This window comes from Bufo bufo, chromosome 6, assembly GCF_905171765.1.
Source record: "Bufo bufo chromosome 6, aBufBuf1.1, whole genome shotgun sequence".
NCBI classification, from domain to species: Eukaryota; Metazoa; Chordata; class Amphibia; order Anura; family Bufonidae; genus Bufo; species Bufo bufo.
The window spans coordinates 123277163-123294571 of NC_053394.1; the positions used below are offsets into that span (position 1 = coordinate 123277163).

The following is a 17409-nucleotide window of genomic DNA, read 5'->3' on the forward strand; positions in this document are numbered from 1 at the left end:
ATGTGAAGGAGATTGGTGGGGGAGAGGCGGTCAAAGTGGCAGTTGGGAGACTATTGTATGTGGCCAGGAAGTTGATTGCCTTTAGGTGGATCCAGGGGAGTCCGCCAACTGTGGATGAATTTGTGAGAAAGGTGAATGATAATGTTGACTTTAGAGAGGGGAGTGTTTGTTAGGAGAGGATGTCCTCAGAAGTTTAAAAAGTTGTGGAATGAATGGTTGTCTCACACTCATGTAGTAATATAAAAAGGTCTTGAAAATTCATGCTCTGATTTGGGGGGGGGGGGGGGGGGGGTTGGTAGTTGGGGGAGGGGGGGGATTGTTGGGTTTTAACAGTCAAATAACTCTGTAACTGTTTTGTCTTTATATTGGTATATTCATTATGTACAATGACTGTAGAAGATGTATCAAATATTTGGACATATGATAATGTTTTATACAATTCTGTGTATATGAGATGTGGAGGGGAGAAAATCTCAGAAAAATTGTAGACGCAAATTGTCTTGTGATATGCCAATTTTATTTAAATAATAAAAACGATTTGATTGAAAAAAAAAAGAAGAAGAATAAGCAGATAACGAAGACAGGTAAAACCTTACATATAACAGAAATAGCTGCTAACTAGCAACTAATCCAGCTATTTTACCAGAGAGTGACCTTGATGGGTTGGATCTGAGGCATTGTATGTTTAATCTGGTTTCAACTTGCGATGGGTCCAAAAAGACCATTATATGTTTAAAATATTGTATCCTAAGGCCATTGTATCTTGAGGGATCACTGTATCTGCTTTGCCTGTAGCAGTGCTAAGTGTATAGTACGTGTGTTCTGCTGGGCTGTTTGTATATAATATGTTTGCTGCAGGGTTGGGTGCGTATATGAACTGGCCATGCAGCAGAGCTGTGTGTGTGTATTGTTATAATGTCCTGAGAGAGTGAGAAATACTTAAAAGAAAGAACAGTAAGAGCAGAACAAGCATGGCGAGACACTACAGAGCAATACGGGAGATGCACATGACAGGAGTCACATTTACGCCTATCACGTGTTTGTTTCAATCATCAGAAGATTACACACGAGGGTTAACAGGAGCTGACGTAAACTATTAACCCTCTCTACCCTAGACTATTAAAGCTAGTGATTTTTGTCCTGTCCACTTCAGTAAGCTACCAGTTTTACTAAGCAGAGAATGTGTATTTCCTAGTTTTCTGTGGTCTACAGATGTAGCAGGGGTAACACACACACTCTTAGGCTACTTTCACACTCGCGTTAGGTGCGGATCCGTCTGGTATCTGCACAGACGGATCCGCACCTATAATGCAAACGCTTATATCCGTTCAGAACGGATCCGTTTGCATTATGAAGAACAAAGTCTGTCCTGACTTACATTGAAAATCAATGGGGGACTGATCCGTTTTCAGTTGCACCATATTGTGTCAGTGAAAACGGATCCGCTCCCATTGACTTACATTGTAAGTCAGGACGGATCCGTTTGGCTCCGCATCGCCAGGCGGACACCAAAACGCTGCAAGCAGCCTCCAGAGCGGAATGGAGGCGGAACGGAGCCAAACAGATGCGTTCTGAACGGATCCTTATCCATTCAGAATGCATTGGGTCTGAACTGATCCATTTTGAACCGTTTGTGGGAGCCCTGAAACGGATCTCACAAACGGAATTCAAAACGCCAGTGTGAAAGTAGCCTAAACTCATTGCGTTATCTTGAAACAAAAGCCATTGGAAAGCAATTGCTTAACGCATTTAGTTGCATTTAGGGTTAGATAACATGTCTCATAAAGCATGTGTGTTAACCCTGCTACATCTGTAAATCTTGGGGGGGGGGGGGGGGGGGGTCTTATAGTCCGAAAAATACAAGTGTGTGTATAATAACACTAAGGGTGGGAGAAATGGTGGCACCCACAGACAGACCTGTTCTACGTACTAAGCCCCCTTCCCCCCCCCCCCCTAGAAATAAATGTTACACTCTTTACCTTTGATTTTTTTTTCCAATAGGTTATTGGTACTCAAAATATTTAGTGACAAATATCACCCTACACTGTTCCGACGACTTAAATACATTTAGAAAAAAGTGGTACTTTAGGAACGCCTCTTATTGGAGCTCGATCCCCCTCAGTGTATGTGTGACACTTACCTGATAATCTTTTTCACTCGGGTTGGTTTCTCACAATAAGTGCTGCAGTGTAAATCATGTGAGCAGGGGAAGAAGGCAATATGAGACACAACCTGAGGGTCATGGGAGTCCCCATTCTCCAGAAAGAAGTCCCCAACCATTGGACATTTATGGCATATCCGGTGGTCAGAAATCCGCTTTTAGATCACAGGGTTACGTTCTATTAAAGGCGTCTTCTCTCCTTGTGATAAGTAATGTTTTTTCTATATCCATTCCTAGAATCAAATTAAGAGCAAACATAAGACAATTTCTGTATTAGGCTACTTTCACGCTCACGTTTGGTGCGGATCCGTTCAGATAATACAACCGTCTGCATCTGTTCCGAGCGGATCCGTTTGTATTATCTTTAACATAGCCAAGACGGATCCGTCTTGTGAGAGCCCTGAACGGATCTGATAAACGGAAAGCAAAAACGCCAGTGTGAAAGTAGCCTTATATGGTTTCTTTAGGAAAACGAATTTGCATTATGTAAAAATGTCTATTTCCACCTTGTACAGCACCACCCAGCTCTGAGTGACGAGGATGAGGATAATGGTTCAGACCTGTTTGGCGATTCCGACAAGGAGGATGAGGAGGAAAATGATAAATCTGTAAGAAGTCATGCTTATCGCTCTCCGCCACCGTTCTATGAAATAATGCTCCAGCTTTGTTAATGTATGGGGAATGCTATTGCAAGACCTTTAACCTGCACTTTACATGAAAATACTCATTAAAATCATATAAAAGACACATTGGGGGAGATTTATCAAACTGGTGTAAAGTAGGACTAGCTTAGTTGCCCATAGCAACCAATCAGATTCCATCTTTCATTTTCCAAAGCATCTGTGAAAAATGAAAGATGGAATCTTAATTAGTTGCTATGGGCAACTAAGCTAGTCCTACTTTACACCAGTTTGATAAATCTGCCCCATTGCGTTTACAGTAAGAGGAGCTAACTGCAGATTGAGTTCAAGGGGTTTCCTGGGATTGTGATAGGTTAGACCATCAATATCATCTTGGTTGGGGTTTAACCCCTAAAACCCACAGCAATCAGCTCAATCTCATTCACTTGAATTGGACTGAGCTGTAGTACCTGGCACAGCCTCTGCTAGCTGTATGGCGCTGTGTCTAGTAAACATTAAAGCGCAAATGTAGCTGGAGGGTGCCAGGAGTTGGACCTTCACCAATCTGATGCTGAAGGTCTATCCTTAGGCTAACCGATCAAATATTAACGTCCTGGAAAACCCCTTTTATCATTAAAGGGGTTCTGCAGTTTGTTTAAGCTGATGATCTATCCTCTGGATAGATCATCTGATCGGCGCGGGTCCGACACCCGGGACTCCCGCCGATCAGCTGTTTGAGAAGGTAGCGGCGCTCCAGCAGCGCCGCGGCCTTTTCACTGTTTACCGCTGGCCCAGTGACGTCACGACTAGTATCAACTGGCCTGGGCGCGGCTAAGCTCTGTTCACTTGAATGGAGCTTAGCCCCGTCCAGGCCAGTTGATACTAGTCGTGACGTCACAAGGCCTGCGGTAAACAGTGAGAAGGCCGCAGCGCTTTCTCAAACAGCTGATCAGCGGGGGTCCCGGGTGTCGGACCCCCGCCGATCAGATGCTGGTGATCTATCCAGAGAATAGATCATCAGTTTAAACAAACTGCAGGACCCCTTTAAGACTAGGCAGCCATGGGTTTTGCATGGTTTATGTAAATTAAGATCCATCACTTACTAATGTGGTGTTGGTAGCTGAACTGCCTCTGTAAGCCATTCTCAATGCAGTCACATCACCACACTCCCTATCTTTTCTTTTGACTCCCACTGTAAACAATAGAACAGCAGAGCTGTGTTGCACGTGAGTAATTACAGCAGTATTTCACCTTGTGTTGGAGAGGCATGCAGTCAGCTGTAAGAGGGGATAGAAATCTTGGAACTGCATTTCTTTACATAGTAATCCTGCCCGCTGCAAGCCCTGCCAGCATCAAAACAAATGTGCGGCACAGAACTGGGCATAACTAATGAAAATGAGAAATAACTACCTCTAATCTGTGGTGGTATCACCTGCTGAGCATTCAGAACACACATATGGATATTTTTTCTATATTTTTATTGTCTCAGAAAATTTCCTTAACTCAATAGTTGTGTAAAGCGACTCCAGATTAGGAACTCTGACTCAAAAAATCAGATAAGACAACATAAAATGAAACACTTGTATATCATTTTAGCCCATGAATATTACATTAGAATGCCATATTAGTGATAGGTTTAATTTTACCTAAAGCATATCTCGTTATAGTATAATAAAATTATTACAGTGACTGATTTTTTTTTTCATATTTACTTTCAGATCAAGACGAGAACAAGATCCTTTGCTGATGAATTAGCAGCACGCATACAATCAGAAATTCCAAAACGGCAGGAGACAGATCAGCCCTGTATGTTGAAATAAGTCTTCTCTTTACCAGTCTGAGTAGAAATTGTTTTCTAATGTTTTTTTTTTTTTTTTTTAAATCATTTTAGCTATATCATCTATTGAAGTCAAAAGCAAAAAAGAGAAGGAGACTAGAGAAGTGCGGAATCTTCCCTCTGATGGTAAGATGGTCTTTAAAGGAGATCTCTCACTGACCAGGCTTATCACCTGTCCACACAATAGGGGATATGTATCTGATCACTGGGTGTCTGACTTTTGGCACCGCCAAAGATCACGAGAATGGAGGTCCCGGAGTGCCCTATGAAAATGGAGTGGTGGGGACTAACACTTCATTCGCTTCTATGAGGCTGTTGTAGTTACACATACACCCTTCTACTTCGTTCTCATCGGACACTCCGAAACATCCATTCTTGTAACCTCTGGGGATCAGACCCCAGCCATCGGATACTTATCCCCCATTCTTTGGGTAGGGGTTGTTAGTGGGATAACCCCTTTTAGCAGCATTCAAGTTTAAAAATTCATATATCACATATTTTACATTCTTTGAATTTCATGAAATGTGTCTATCTTCCATTTTAAGACGAAGAGGATGATATTTTTAAGCCTCCCAAACTTACAGATGAAGATTTCTTCGGCAATAAAGGAGGACTGTTCAGTGGAGGCAAGGGGCTTTTTGATGATGACGATGAAGATGATGGAGGAGAGGTTGGTGAATTGTTCTGACCAAAAATCTGTTTCATTTCTGTGAATGCATCAAATACATGGATTTCTGCAAGTTCCATTCAGAAAAATGGAACGGTCACTGAAATGTCTGCAACAGATCTGCTGGATGTGAACGTACCCCGGTATTCCCAGTGAAGTATTTCATTTAGTTTGTTATGGGTTGACCAACTTTTTATACCCGGTGTGTGTCAAACATAGCATCAATGTATAGTAAACCAAAATTTAAAGGGCAGCTTAACTGTTGGACTATGCTGAGGTTAATAAACATTGTAAGAAAAAAATCATTTAAAGGATCACTAACCTTTCTCAAAACTTTTAATGTCATAGAGACACATCAAAAGTTTTGTTCTGTGGGAATCTGATCGCTGAAAACGTCACAATCACTAGAACGAGGGGAGAGAAGCGTTCTGATAGTACGCTCTCTCACCTTGCTACAGAGGATGGAGTCGAGATGGGCCCATAGACTTCTATGGAGCCTGTCTTGTGCAGCAAGGAGAGAGAGCGCGTTGTCCACATGCTTCTCTCCCCTTGTTCTAGGGATTGTGGGGGTCTCAGCGTTCAGGTTCCCACTAATCGAAACTTTTGATATGTCTCTATGACATATCAAAAGTTTTGGGAAAAGTTTGCGACCCTTTACTATGACTTTGGGTTGTCCTGAACTTTAAACCTGTGCATTATAAACGTATGGTGCAGGTTTTAAGCTCCTGCTTCAGTTCCTCAGCTGTCAGAGACCTTAAGGAGGTTGATACATGTTTCCTTCTCTTTTCTTTGCAGCCTACTAAGTGCTTAGTGAGCAGTGTGTAGTGAGTAGAGGCAGGGGCAACGCTGCTGCCTTTTGAACCCGTCAGTGAAATGACTACCAGGTGCTCCCTGGCACGGCAGAGCTGCGACCTAGACCAGCTCTACCAGCAACTATTATCACCACGGGGGCATATTTTTCTTTATATCTTGGGTTCCAAAATACTGAAGAGTCAATTTCCCTTAACCCCTTCAAGACCAAGCTAGTTTTCACCATAAGGACCAAGCCACAGTTTGCAAATCTGACATGTTTCACTTTATGTGGTAATAACTCTGGAACGCTTTTACTTATATAAGCGATTCTGAGATTGTTTTCTCGTGACATATTGTACTTCATGTTAGTGGTAAATTTGAGTCAATGTGTTTCACCTTTATTTATAAAAAATTCCAAAATTTACAGAAAATTTGGAAAAATTTGCAGTTTTCTAAATTTTAATTTCTCTGGTTCTCTGACAGACAGTGGTAACTTACAAAATAGTTATTACTTTACATTTACCACATGTCTACTTCATGTTTGCATCATTTTGTAAATGTTATTTTATTTTTTTGGGATGTTAGAAGGCTTAGAAGTTTAGAAGCAAATTTAAAAAGAAATTCAGAACATTTCCAAAACCCACTTTTTAAGGACCAGTTCATGTCTGAAGTCACTTTGTGAGGCTTATATAATAGAAACCACCCAAAAATGACCCCATTTTAGAAACTACACCCCTCAAGGTATTCAAACGTTGTTAACCCTTCAAGTGTTCCACCAGAATTAATGGAAAATGGAGGTGAATTTTTAAAATTTCACTTTTTTTGCAGATTTTTCCTCATATAAACCTCAATATTTGTTACCCTGATTCTTAAGTTTACAGAAACACCCCATATGTGGTGCTATATGGGGGCACAGCGGGGCTCAGAATGAGAGGAACACTGTGTGGCTTTTGGTAGGCAGATTTCGCCGGAATAATTTTCAAGCACCATGTTGCATTTGAAGACACTCTGAGGCACCCCAACAGTGAAAAAAAAAAAATAGTGACCCCATTATGGAAAATACACCCCCCAAGGAATTTTTCAAGGGGTGCACTGAGCACTTTGGCCCAATAGCCGTTTCATAGAATTTAGAAAGACTTGGCACTGAAAATGAAAAATTTCAAGAATATCTCGCTTTAGGCCCAAATTTTTCATTTTAACAAGGGGTATCAGGAGAAAATGCACCCCATAACCTATTACCCATTTTCTTCTGAGTACGTCAACACCCCATATGTGGTTGTAAAGTGCTGTATGAGCACACAGCGGGGCTCAGAATGGGAGGAACACCGTGTGGCTTTTGGAAGGCAGATTTCGCTGGAATAATTTTCAGGCACCATGTCGCATTTGAAAACACTCTGAGGCACCCCAACAGTGAAAACCGCAAAAATGAGGCTCTAGGGGTGCCAGAACATAAAAGGAAATTGAAGAATTGCCTCATTTAATAAAATGACACCTTTCAATGTATTAATCTAGGGGTATAATGGGAATTTTTAAGGTTTTTATTTTATTTTATTTTTTTTATTTTTTTTGGTGGGAGCTATTATTGGATTGCCAAATGGAAAAATGCTCAACTGAAAATATCTTGCCATGGATTAATTAAGAAATTAGTGAAATGGACTTAATGGATATCAGTGGAGGTGTGCTAAACTTGAAAGCACTCTCCAATGCAGAGGCCCGGTTTAGAGGGGCAGGTCTGACAGTAGTGAGTGGTGTCTTTCCTAATCCCTTTAACCGAGCAAACTCGACACCTTTTTTGGGGTCGGAAGTACTCCAGGGAAATGCTGCCCACGTATATTCTTGATACCCCAGAAGCACTGCTGGATGAAAAACTGCCCTCTCCTTCCTGAACGTCAAAAATCTATTTTTTTATTATTTGTTTTCCTGAGATTCCAAGAAGGTCCCCCCTCTTAAGGCACTGTAGGGCTGTAGTACCTGGTCTGAAAGATCCACTCCACCCATGAACTTGTTGTAATCCTGGATACACACAGGCTTGATGTTCTGCTCTGTGGTTCCTCGGACTGGGACTGGGGTGGACTGATCTGCATGGAGGGTAGTCAACACAAGAACATCCCGTTTGTCCTTGTATTTTAGCAGCATCAAATTTTCTGAGCAAACAGCCCTGCTTTCCCCACGACGCACTGTCTGATCTATAAAGGATTTAGGGAGCCCTTTTTGATTTCTTCTAATTGTGCCACATGTGCCTATGCCTCTGGCACCAAGGCACTTCAGGAGAGGGACACTATTGTAAAAGTTGTCCAAATACAGATCGTATCCGTGGTCCAGCAGGGGGTGGACTAAATCCCATACTACCTTTCCACTTATACCCAGAACCGGTGGACAATCGGGTGGCTCCGTTTTGGAATCTTTTCCCTCGTAAATACGAAAGCCCAGTGTATACCCGAATACACTTTCACAGGCCTTATACAACTTCACACCATACCTAGCCCTTTTATTGGGCAGTTACTGGCGGAAATGTAATCGGCCTTTGAAGTGGACCAATGATTCATCCACTGAGAGACATTTTTTGGGGGGTATATACTTGACCAACTTTGGAATTGTAGTGGTCAATCACTGGCCTAATTTTAAAGAGTCTGTCATAACTGGGGTCGCTTGGGGGTGGGCATTCATTATTATTGCTGAAGTGTAGGAATCTTAGAAGAGCTTCGAAACGGGCCCGGGGCATGGCAAGACAGTAAAGAGGGGTGTGATATAAAATATCTTTGTTTCAATACGAACGTATTGTTGTTTTTTTTATAATGCCCATGCTTAGGAGAAGTCCCCAAAACCTTTGCATTTCAGTCGTGTTAGTAGGGGTCCATTTGCGGGGCCTTGAGAGATAACTGTCTGGATGGGAGGCAATAAATTGCTCTGCATATATATTTGTTTGTTCCACCATCAAGTTAATTAGGTCATCAGTGAAGAATAATTGGAAAAAATGAATTTCACTGAAACCTGTTGTATCTACATTGATGCCTGGAGTGGCTGTAAATTCAGGCACCTGGGGCACATAGTTATCTGCGGGGATCCATGAAGAGTCACTTGTACGGGGCTGCGACTGCGCACTACCCCTAGGACGCCTACGAGGGGGTTCATCATTAGATGAATCATCTGAGGAAGATGAAACTAAAAATGTCACTTCATCTCCACTGTTGGAGTCAGTGTCCTTAAAAAGTACGGCATATGCCTCTTCGGCTGTGAAAAGCCGTTTAGTCATTTTACCCTAAACTGTAAACTAACGTAGATTTTTTTTTTGTCTTTTTTATATATATATATTTTTTTTAAATAGAACAGCAGACTAAAATACTGTATATCCTTTAGGATAGGATAAAAACTCCCTGAGTCACTTGGAAATTATTGACAGGTGTCACAGGTAGCACAGATGGCTGGCGATGAGCCAGGGGTCTAGTATGGGGCACAGAGTAGTGCCAATATCCTCCTTACTGGGGCAGAAAAGGGGTTAAGTAATGTATTATTTTACAGTATTAGATGGCACAAATCCACATGGGGCATAAGAGACTTATATTTTACAGAATGGTGCCACTCAAGCACAGGACACGAATATATACACACAGGAGGATGGCACATCTACGATTATTTTTTTATTTTTTTTATGTAACTTGGGAGTGTGTGACAGGTGTCTTGATGGACGGACAGGCTGGCGTGACAGGTGTCTTTATTGAACGGACAGACTGGAGTGTCAGGTGTCTTGATGGACGGACTGGCTGGAGTGACAGGTGTCTTTATTGAACGGACAAACTTTAGTGACGGGTGTCTTGATTGACGGACAGGCTGGAGTCACAGGTGTCTTGATGGACGGACAGGCTGGAGTCACAGGTGTCTTGATGGACGGACAGGCTGGAGTCACAGGTGTCTTGATGGACGGACAGGCTGGAGTCACAGGTGTCTTGATGGACGGACAGGCTGGAGTCACAAGTGTCTTGATGGACGGACAGGCTGGAGTCACAGGTGTCTTGACGGACGGACAGGCTGGAGTCACAGGTGTCTTGACGGACGGACAGGCTGGAGTCACAGGTGTCTTGACGGGCGGACAGGCTGGAGTCACAGGTGTCTTGACGGGCGGACAGGCTGGAGTCACAGGTGTCTTGACGGGCGGACGGGCTGGAGTCACAGGTGTCTTGACGGGCGGACGGGCTGGAGTCACAGGTGTCTTGACGGGCGGACGGGCTGGAGTCACAGGTGTCTTGACGGGCGGACGGGCTGGAGTCACAGGTGTCTTGACGGGCGGACAGGCTGGAGTCACAGGTGTCTTGACGGGCGGACAGGCTGGAGTCACAGGTGTCTTGACGGGCGGACAGGCTGGAGTCACAGGTGTCTTGACGGGCGGACAGGCTGGAGTCACAGGTGTCTTGACGGGCGGACAGGCTGGAGTCACAGGTGTCTTGACGGGCGGACAGGCTGGAGTCACAGGTGTCTTGACGGGCGGACAGGCTGGAGTCACAGGTGTCTTGACGGGCGGACAGGCTGGAGTCACAGGTGTCTTGACGGGCGGACAGGCTGGAGTCACAGGTGTCTTGACGGGCGGACAGGCTGGAGTCACAGGTGTCTTGACGGGCGGACAGGCTGGAGTCACAGGTGTCTTGACGGGCGGACAGGCTGGAGTCACAGGTGTCTTGACGGGCCGACAGGCTGGAGTCACAGGTGTCTTGACGGGCCGACAGGCTGGAGTCACAGGTGTCTTAACGGGCCGACAGGCTGGAGTCACAGGTGTCTTGACGGGCCGACAGGCTGGAGTCACAGGTGTCTTGACGGGCCGACAGGCTGGAGTCACAGGTGTCTTGACGGGCCGACAGGCTGGAGTCACAGGTGTCTTGACGGGCGGACAGGCTGGAGTCACAGGTGTCTTGACGGGCGGACAGGCTGGAGTCACAGGTGTCTTGACGGGCCGACAGGCTGGAGTCACAGGTGTCTTGACGGGCCGACAGGCTGGAGTGACAGGTGTCTTGACGGGCCGACAGGCTGGAGTCACAGGTGTCTTGACGGGCCGACAGGCTGGAGTCACAGGTGTCTTGACGGGCCGACAGGCTGGAGTCACAGGTGTCTTGACGGGCCGACAGGCTGGAGTCACAGGTGTCTTGACGGGCCGACAGGCTGGAGTCACAGGTGTCTTGACGGGCCGACAGGCTGGAGTCACAGGTGTCTTGACGGGCCGACAGGCTGGAGTCACAGGTGTCTTGACGGGCCGACAGGCTGGAGTCACAGGTGTCTTGACGGGCCGACAGGCTGGAGTCACAGGTGTCTTGACGGGCCGACAGGCTGGAGTCACAGGTGTCTTGACGGGCCGACAGGCTGGAGTCACAGGTGTCTTGACGGGCCGACAGGCTGGAGTCACAGGTGTCTTGACGGGCCGACAGGCTGGAGTCACAGGTGTCTTGACGGGCCGACAGGCTGGAGTCACAGGTGTCTTGACGGGCCGACAGTTGTCTTAACGGACGGACAGTAGTGACAGATGTCTGGATGAGGTGATGATGACAGGACTGGACAGGACTAATCTCACTGACTGGGGCAAATCAGGCACAGAAGAGTGGCAAATCGGTACTGAAGGGGTTAATTATGTACGAAGCAGGGGATGAGGCACAGAACTGACTACAGATGACAGACGACAGGCTGTTGATGAGGCACAGAACTGATCTGTGTCACTGATTGGGGCACAGAAGCAGCTTTTCGGCACAAAAGGGGTTAATTCGATCTGGTAGGTATTAATGTAGAGCATTTCACACTATCTCCTGCTCTGATCGCTTCACTGACAGGAATTGGGACGATCAGAGAAGGAGAAGCACATAGTCCCTCCCTAACCCCCCCCCTTACCTGCCCCGATGCGCTGTGATTTGTCCAATACTGCAGAGGGACCAATCACAGCGATCGCGGGCGGGTCAGAGCTCCGATGCAGTTCCCTAGCAACCCCAGCACGCCGGCTTCACTGAACCTTCAGCGCTTCGCTCCCTGCGCTGACAGAGAAAGCCGATCACGTGGGATGCGGTGAGGCACCACATTCCCCCACGTACATGTACGCGATGTTGCGTGAAGGGGTTAAAGATCTTTTATGATTTTATGGGGGATATATTATGTTTAAAAAATTCTGCTGCTGTTTGTTTTAATTTGTCTATCTGGCTTGGTGTATTCTTCCGACTGATGTGTAAACCATTTTCTGTTTCTTGTTGGCTCCAGGGCGACCTGTTCTCTGATGTCCAGAAGAAGGAGCCCAGGATGGCAGAAGCAGCTCCTGTAGCAAGACCAGGTACAAAGTGCTGTTGGTTCAGGTCTATTAAAATGCTGTCACATTGCAGTGTTCAAAATGTGTGGTTTAATAAATCTGTCTACACTGCAGAAACCTTCCCATCAGATGTGAAAAAGAAACCGCCCTATGGAGGAGTTTCCCTTTTCCCAGGTATGAACTTATATATACTTAATACATGTACTGGATCAGAAGACGGTGGAGCTATGAGCGGTCTTAGGCTCCTTTCACACTAGCGTTCGGGTGTCCGCTCGTGCGCACCGTTTGAAGGGGCTCACGAGCGGCCCCGAACGCATCCGTCTGGCAGCAATGCATTCTCAATGGAGGCGGATCCACTGAGAATGCATCCGCCTGCCAGCGTTCAGCCTCCGCTCAGCGAGCGGACACCTGAACACTGCTTGCAGCGTTCGGGTGTCCGCCTGGCCGTGCGGAGGCGAGCGGATCCGTCCAGACTTACAATGTAAGTCAATGGGGACGGATCCGCTTGAAGATGACACCATATGGCTCAATCTTCAAGCGGATCCGTTCCCCATTGACTTACAATGTAAAGTCTGAACGGATCCGCTCAGGCTACTTTCACACTTAGAAAATTTTCTAAGTTTTAATGCAGACGGATCCGTTCTGAACGGATGCGAACGTCTGCATTAAAGGAGCGGATCCGTCTGATGAAACATCAGACGGATCCGCTCCGAACGCTAGTGTGAAAGTAGCCTTATAGATCCAGCGATAACCACATCTGGGTCTAGAACTTAAGCGGCCAGGTTCCTCCTTTTATCTGACTTTTAGGAGACATCCAGATCGGACAGGAACACTTTAGATTTGCATAGTACACAACCAGCAAAATGGAAGAAATTTTAGCAAATGTTATCCACATGCCTGATAAAAAAAAAAGAAAAAATAGAATTAGATCGCACATCCGCATACTTTGCTTTGATCTATAACTGCTTCTCAGCGCAATATTTGGTGTACGGCCCCTATACTGCATGCTATATAACCTTGTCGCGGTGAGTGGGCCTATGCTTTTTGATCAAATTGTACACTAATGCCTCATGTATAGCATGCAGCATAGGGGGAGGTATACGATAAATTGCGCTGAGAAGCGATGTAAATTATGCTTAGATGCAGTTATTAGAAAAAAACATAGTATTGAGGATGTGCGATCCAGTTCTTTTTCTTATATTTTACATGTATTGTAGAATCTATGCTCTTTTTCCCCCTGGTATCAGTACAACTCCCCATTCGGCCCAGGTGCTTTTTATTAGCAGGAATCTGCATAAGGGTATAAATTCCTACCTCTCAGTTGGAGTTCCTGAGAGTATGTGATAAGGTGAGTTCCACACCGGTTCACATCGTGCAGTACTGCACAGCGGCCATTGTTGCTTCGGTGCTGTGCTGGTGGGTTGGTGGGGCCCAATGCCAGGGTGGCTTTGCCAGACAGCGGGGGTGCTGTTTGACTGCTGGGGCCTGCTGGTGCGGTGCTGCGGCGTCGGTGGTCGCCGTGCAGCACTGCGCCAAATTTAGAATAGGGTCCCATTCAAAGAGGAAACCTTGTCGTGGTGAGTGAGTGATCAAATTGTATACTATTGCCTCATGTATAGCATGCAGCATAGGGGTAGGTATACGATAAATTGCACTGAGAAGCAATGTAAATTATGCTGAGAAGCAGTTAGATAAAAGCATAGTATTGAGGATGTGCGATCCAGTTCTTTTTCTTATATTTTACATGTTATCCACATGCTGCTGAATAACATTTATGCTGCTGGTTTCCACCATGGATTTAACCCAAATCCGGAGCAACATCTGCAACATATACGCCTTTAACTCATGCTGATTTTTACACAGAAGATCAGGTCCTGTGTGAACTTACCCTTAGGCTACATTCACACGGCAGTATTTTTCTATATCCCGATTTTCGGTCCGTTTTTTGCGGATCCGTTGTTCCTGAAAATGTTTCCGTATGTCATCCGTTTTTTGCGGATCCGCAAAAAACGGAAACATGTATAAATTTCAATAAGCAAATAAAGTTGTTTGGATTTCTTTGAAAAAAAAAATGAAAAAAAAAAAGTGAATAAAAGTTTATAAAATAAAAATTGAATTTCCAGGAACGGAATCCGCATAAAACGGCTGACATACGAATGTCTTCCGTTTTTTGGAGATCCATTGACTTTGTACCAGGATCCGATTTTTGCAGAAAAGAATAGGACAAGTTTTATATTTTTTCGGACATGCGGAACGGAACAACGGAAACGGACAGCACACATTGTGCTGTCCGATTTTTTCCAGGACCCATTGAAAATTAATGGGTACAGAACTGGTCCAGATCTGTTCAGCATAAAACGGAACAGATCAGGAAAGAAAAAACGGACGTGTGAATGGACCCTTATAGTGACGTTATTTGTAATTATTTTGTTCCTATGTCCTTACCACGAATATCTTTATCCTACTTTGCTTGAATACTAGCGAAAATGTGCGTATGTGTGAACATGAATGCACATAAGGTCTCCATAATCATACAGCACATGGTAAACATGAGGACATGTTGTCATTAGAATTTTGTCTGGGAAAACTAGATTTTTGTACTTACCGTAAAATCTGTTTCTCTTCCGTTCATTGGGGGACACAGGCCTTGACCATGGGTATAGCTGTTGCCGCTAGGAGGCGGACACTAAGCACACAAAGTATGAGCTCCTCCCTCTTCAACTATGCTCTTCCTACAGGGACTAAGCTAAATCACTTAGGCTGGGTTCACACTTGAGCATATTATATATGCGCGTTTAACGCGCGTTTTTGTCGCGCGTTTTTATGTGCGTTTTTTGCTATAGTAAACGCGCGTTTGACGCGCGTTTGTGTGATTGACTGCAGTGTCCTATGGCCACAAACGCGCGTCAAAACGCCCCAAAGAAGCTCAAGAACTTGTTTGAGCGTAGGGCGTTTTTCAGCGCGTTCAAACGCGCTGTAAAACGCTCAAGTGAGAACCAGGGCCATAGGGAAGCATTGGTTTTCATGTGTTGAGCGTTTTACAGCGCGTTTGAACGCGCTGTAAAACGCTCAAGTGTGAACCCAGCCTTAGTGCAAAAGCAGTAGGAGAAGCCAGACAACAAGAAAATCACACTATGTACAAACCCAGAACCACACAGGCCCTTTAAACAAGAGAATGAGTGGGAACTGTGTCCCCCAATGAACGGAAGAGAAACAGATTTTACGGTAAGTACAAAAATCTAGTTTTCTCATCCGCCTCATTGGGGGACACAGGCATCCGCTTCATTAGTGGACACAGGCTTGACCATGGGACATTACAGAGCAGTCCCCAAGGTTGGGCATAACAAGCAACCCCTTCCGTCAATCAGAGAACTGCCATCTGCAAAACTGTACGCCACAGAGACGCGTCAGCAGATGCAAAGGTGTGCACTCTATAATACTTGGAAAAAGTATGCAAAGACGACCAGGTAGCCTCCTTGCACACCTGAAGGCCCGAAGCCTTGTGATGCACTGCCCAATAGGCCCCCACTGACTGGGCCAAATGAGCAGTCACCCGGAAGGGCGGGGTCCGGTCCTTAATGTGGTATGCTTCCACAATAGCCAAACTAATCCATCGAGAAATGCAAGTCTTTGACGCTGCCAGCCCTCGTCTCGGCCCCCCTGGAATCACGAACAGGGAATCCGTCCACCTGAAAGATGCTGTCTGGGACAGATAAACCCGAACGGCTCATACTAAATCCAGGGTATGGAGCGACTGCTCCCGAGGATGAGACGGGCCCAGACAAAATGAAGGGAGAATAATCTCCTCCTTTAGATGGAATGCCGACACCACCTTCGGCAGGAAGGACTGCACAGGGCGAAGGACCACCTTATCCTGATGGAGGATCAGGAAGGGCGACCGACATGACAGAGCCGCGAGATCCGACACTCTACGGATATAAGTAATTGCAACCAAAAAAAGCCACCTTATAAGACAGGAAGCGCAGCGGCACCTGCTGCAAAGGCTCAAACGGAGAAGATTGGAGAGCGTTGAGCACTAGATTAAGATCCCAAGGATCCAACGGAGGACAGAAAGGGGACGCAGCATGTGCCACCCCCTGCAGAAAAGTCCGAACCGCCGAAAGCGAAGCTAAATTCCGCTGAAAAAGAATGGAGAGAGCCGACACTTGCCCTTTTGAGAGAGCTGAGAGCCAGCCCTAAGGCCATGCCCAATATCCATACACCAGTTGTCGATACCCCTCAAACTGTAAGACCAACTAAATACTTCCCTAAGAAAGCTAATACGTTACACATTCATGAAAAAAGGGGTCATACAAATATTAATAGCCATAGACGTAGGGGTCCACATGCTCAATTTTCATCAAAGCCACACACCCTGAATAGGAAGTCCAGTTCTTGCAGGGGCCCATTTCAACCAACTATTAAAAATAGTACCCCATCAAAAAAGATTTGTCTATCTGATACTATTAGTACTACGCATAGTACTTCCACTCTAGTTACAAAAACAAATACCCCTTCCATCGGATTAAAAGAGAATATTGTGGATACATCTAGCATGGAATTTCATACCCCCTTATTATCCTTCGCTACAAACATTGAAACTAGCAAAATGACCCCAATACCTACTATTACTAAAAATCCCCTTTTGACCTCTTTCGGTGAAGATATCCTGTCAACCTGTGCATCATTAGATTTATCAGCAACCCAGTTCTCCGTATATCCCAACTCGCCCTCTGAATCCACAATAACATCTTTAGTCCTATCAGAGATATCAGATTTGGAAGCAGATTCCTTATCAACTGCACACAACCATTACTCACCTCCAAACCCCCAAGTACCAACCCCTCTCAAACACACACCTGGAACCGATTCGAATAGGATCAGCGAATTTTCAAATGGGGTAATCTGAAGATTTCAGTATAGGTGCTAATATTTTAGAATGTTACCCATTGGCTGGTACATCCTCAACTGTTTTTCTTTTTTAGCCCTACCCCCAAAGATCACCCCCACTGCAATATGCCCTGTTTTAGAGAGTCCTCGGACCACGAGAATCTCAAATTA

The 17409-nt window shown here is 45.3% G+C and overlaps 1 protein-coding gene across 3 annotated transcripts in view; it reads left to right on the forward strand.

Moving 5' to 3' along the window:
* Nucleotides 1–17409, forward strand: part of LOC121006119 (WASH complex subunit 2A-like) — a 131883-nt gene that overhangs the window by 35464 nt on the left and 79010 nt on the right. For all 3 annotated transcript variants that reach the window (XM_040439047.1, XM_040439049.1, XM_040439048.1), the window contains exons 8-13: nt 2677–2769; nt 4500–4587; nt 4673–4744; nt 5164–5288; nt 12303–12372; nt 12463–12522. In XM_040439047.1, coding sequence (XP_040294981.1) covers nt 2677–2769; nt 4500–4587; nt 4673–4744; nt 5164–5288; nt 12303–12372; nt 12463–12522 — 508 coding nt within the window. The remainder of the gene's footprint in view (nt 1–2676; nt 2770–4499; nt 4588–4672; nt 4745–5163; nt 5289–12302; nt 12373–12462; nt 12523–17409) is intronic.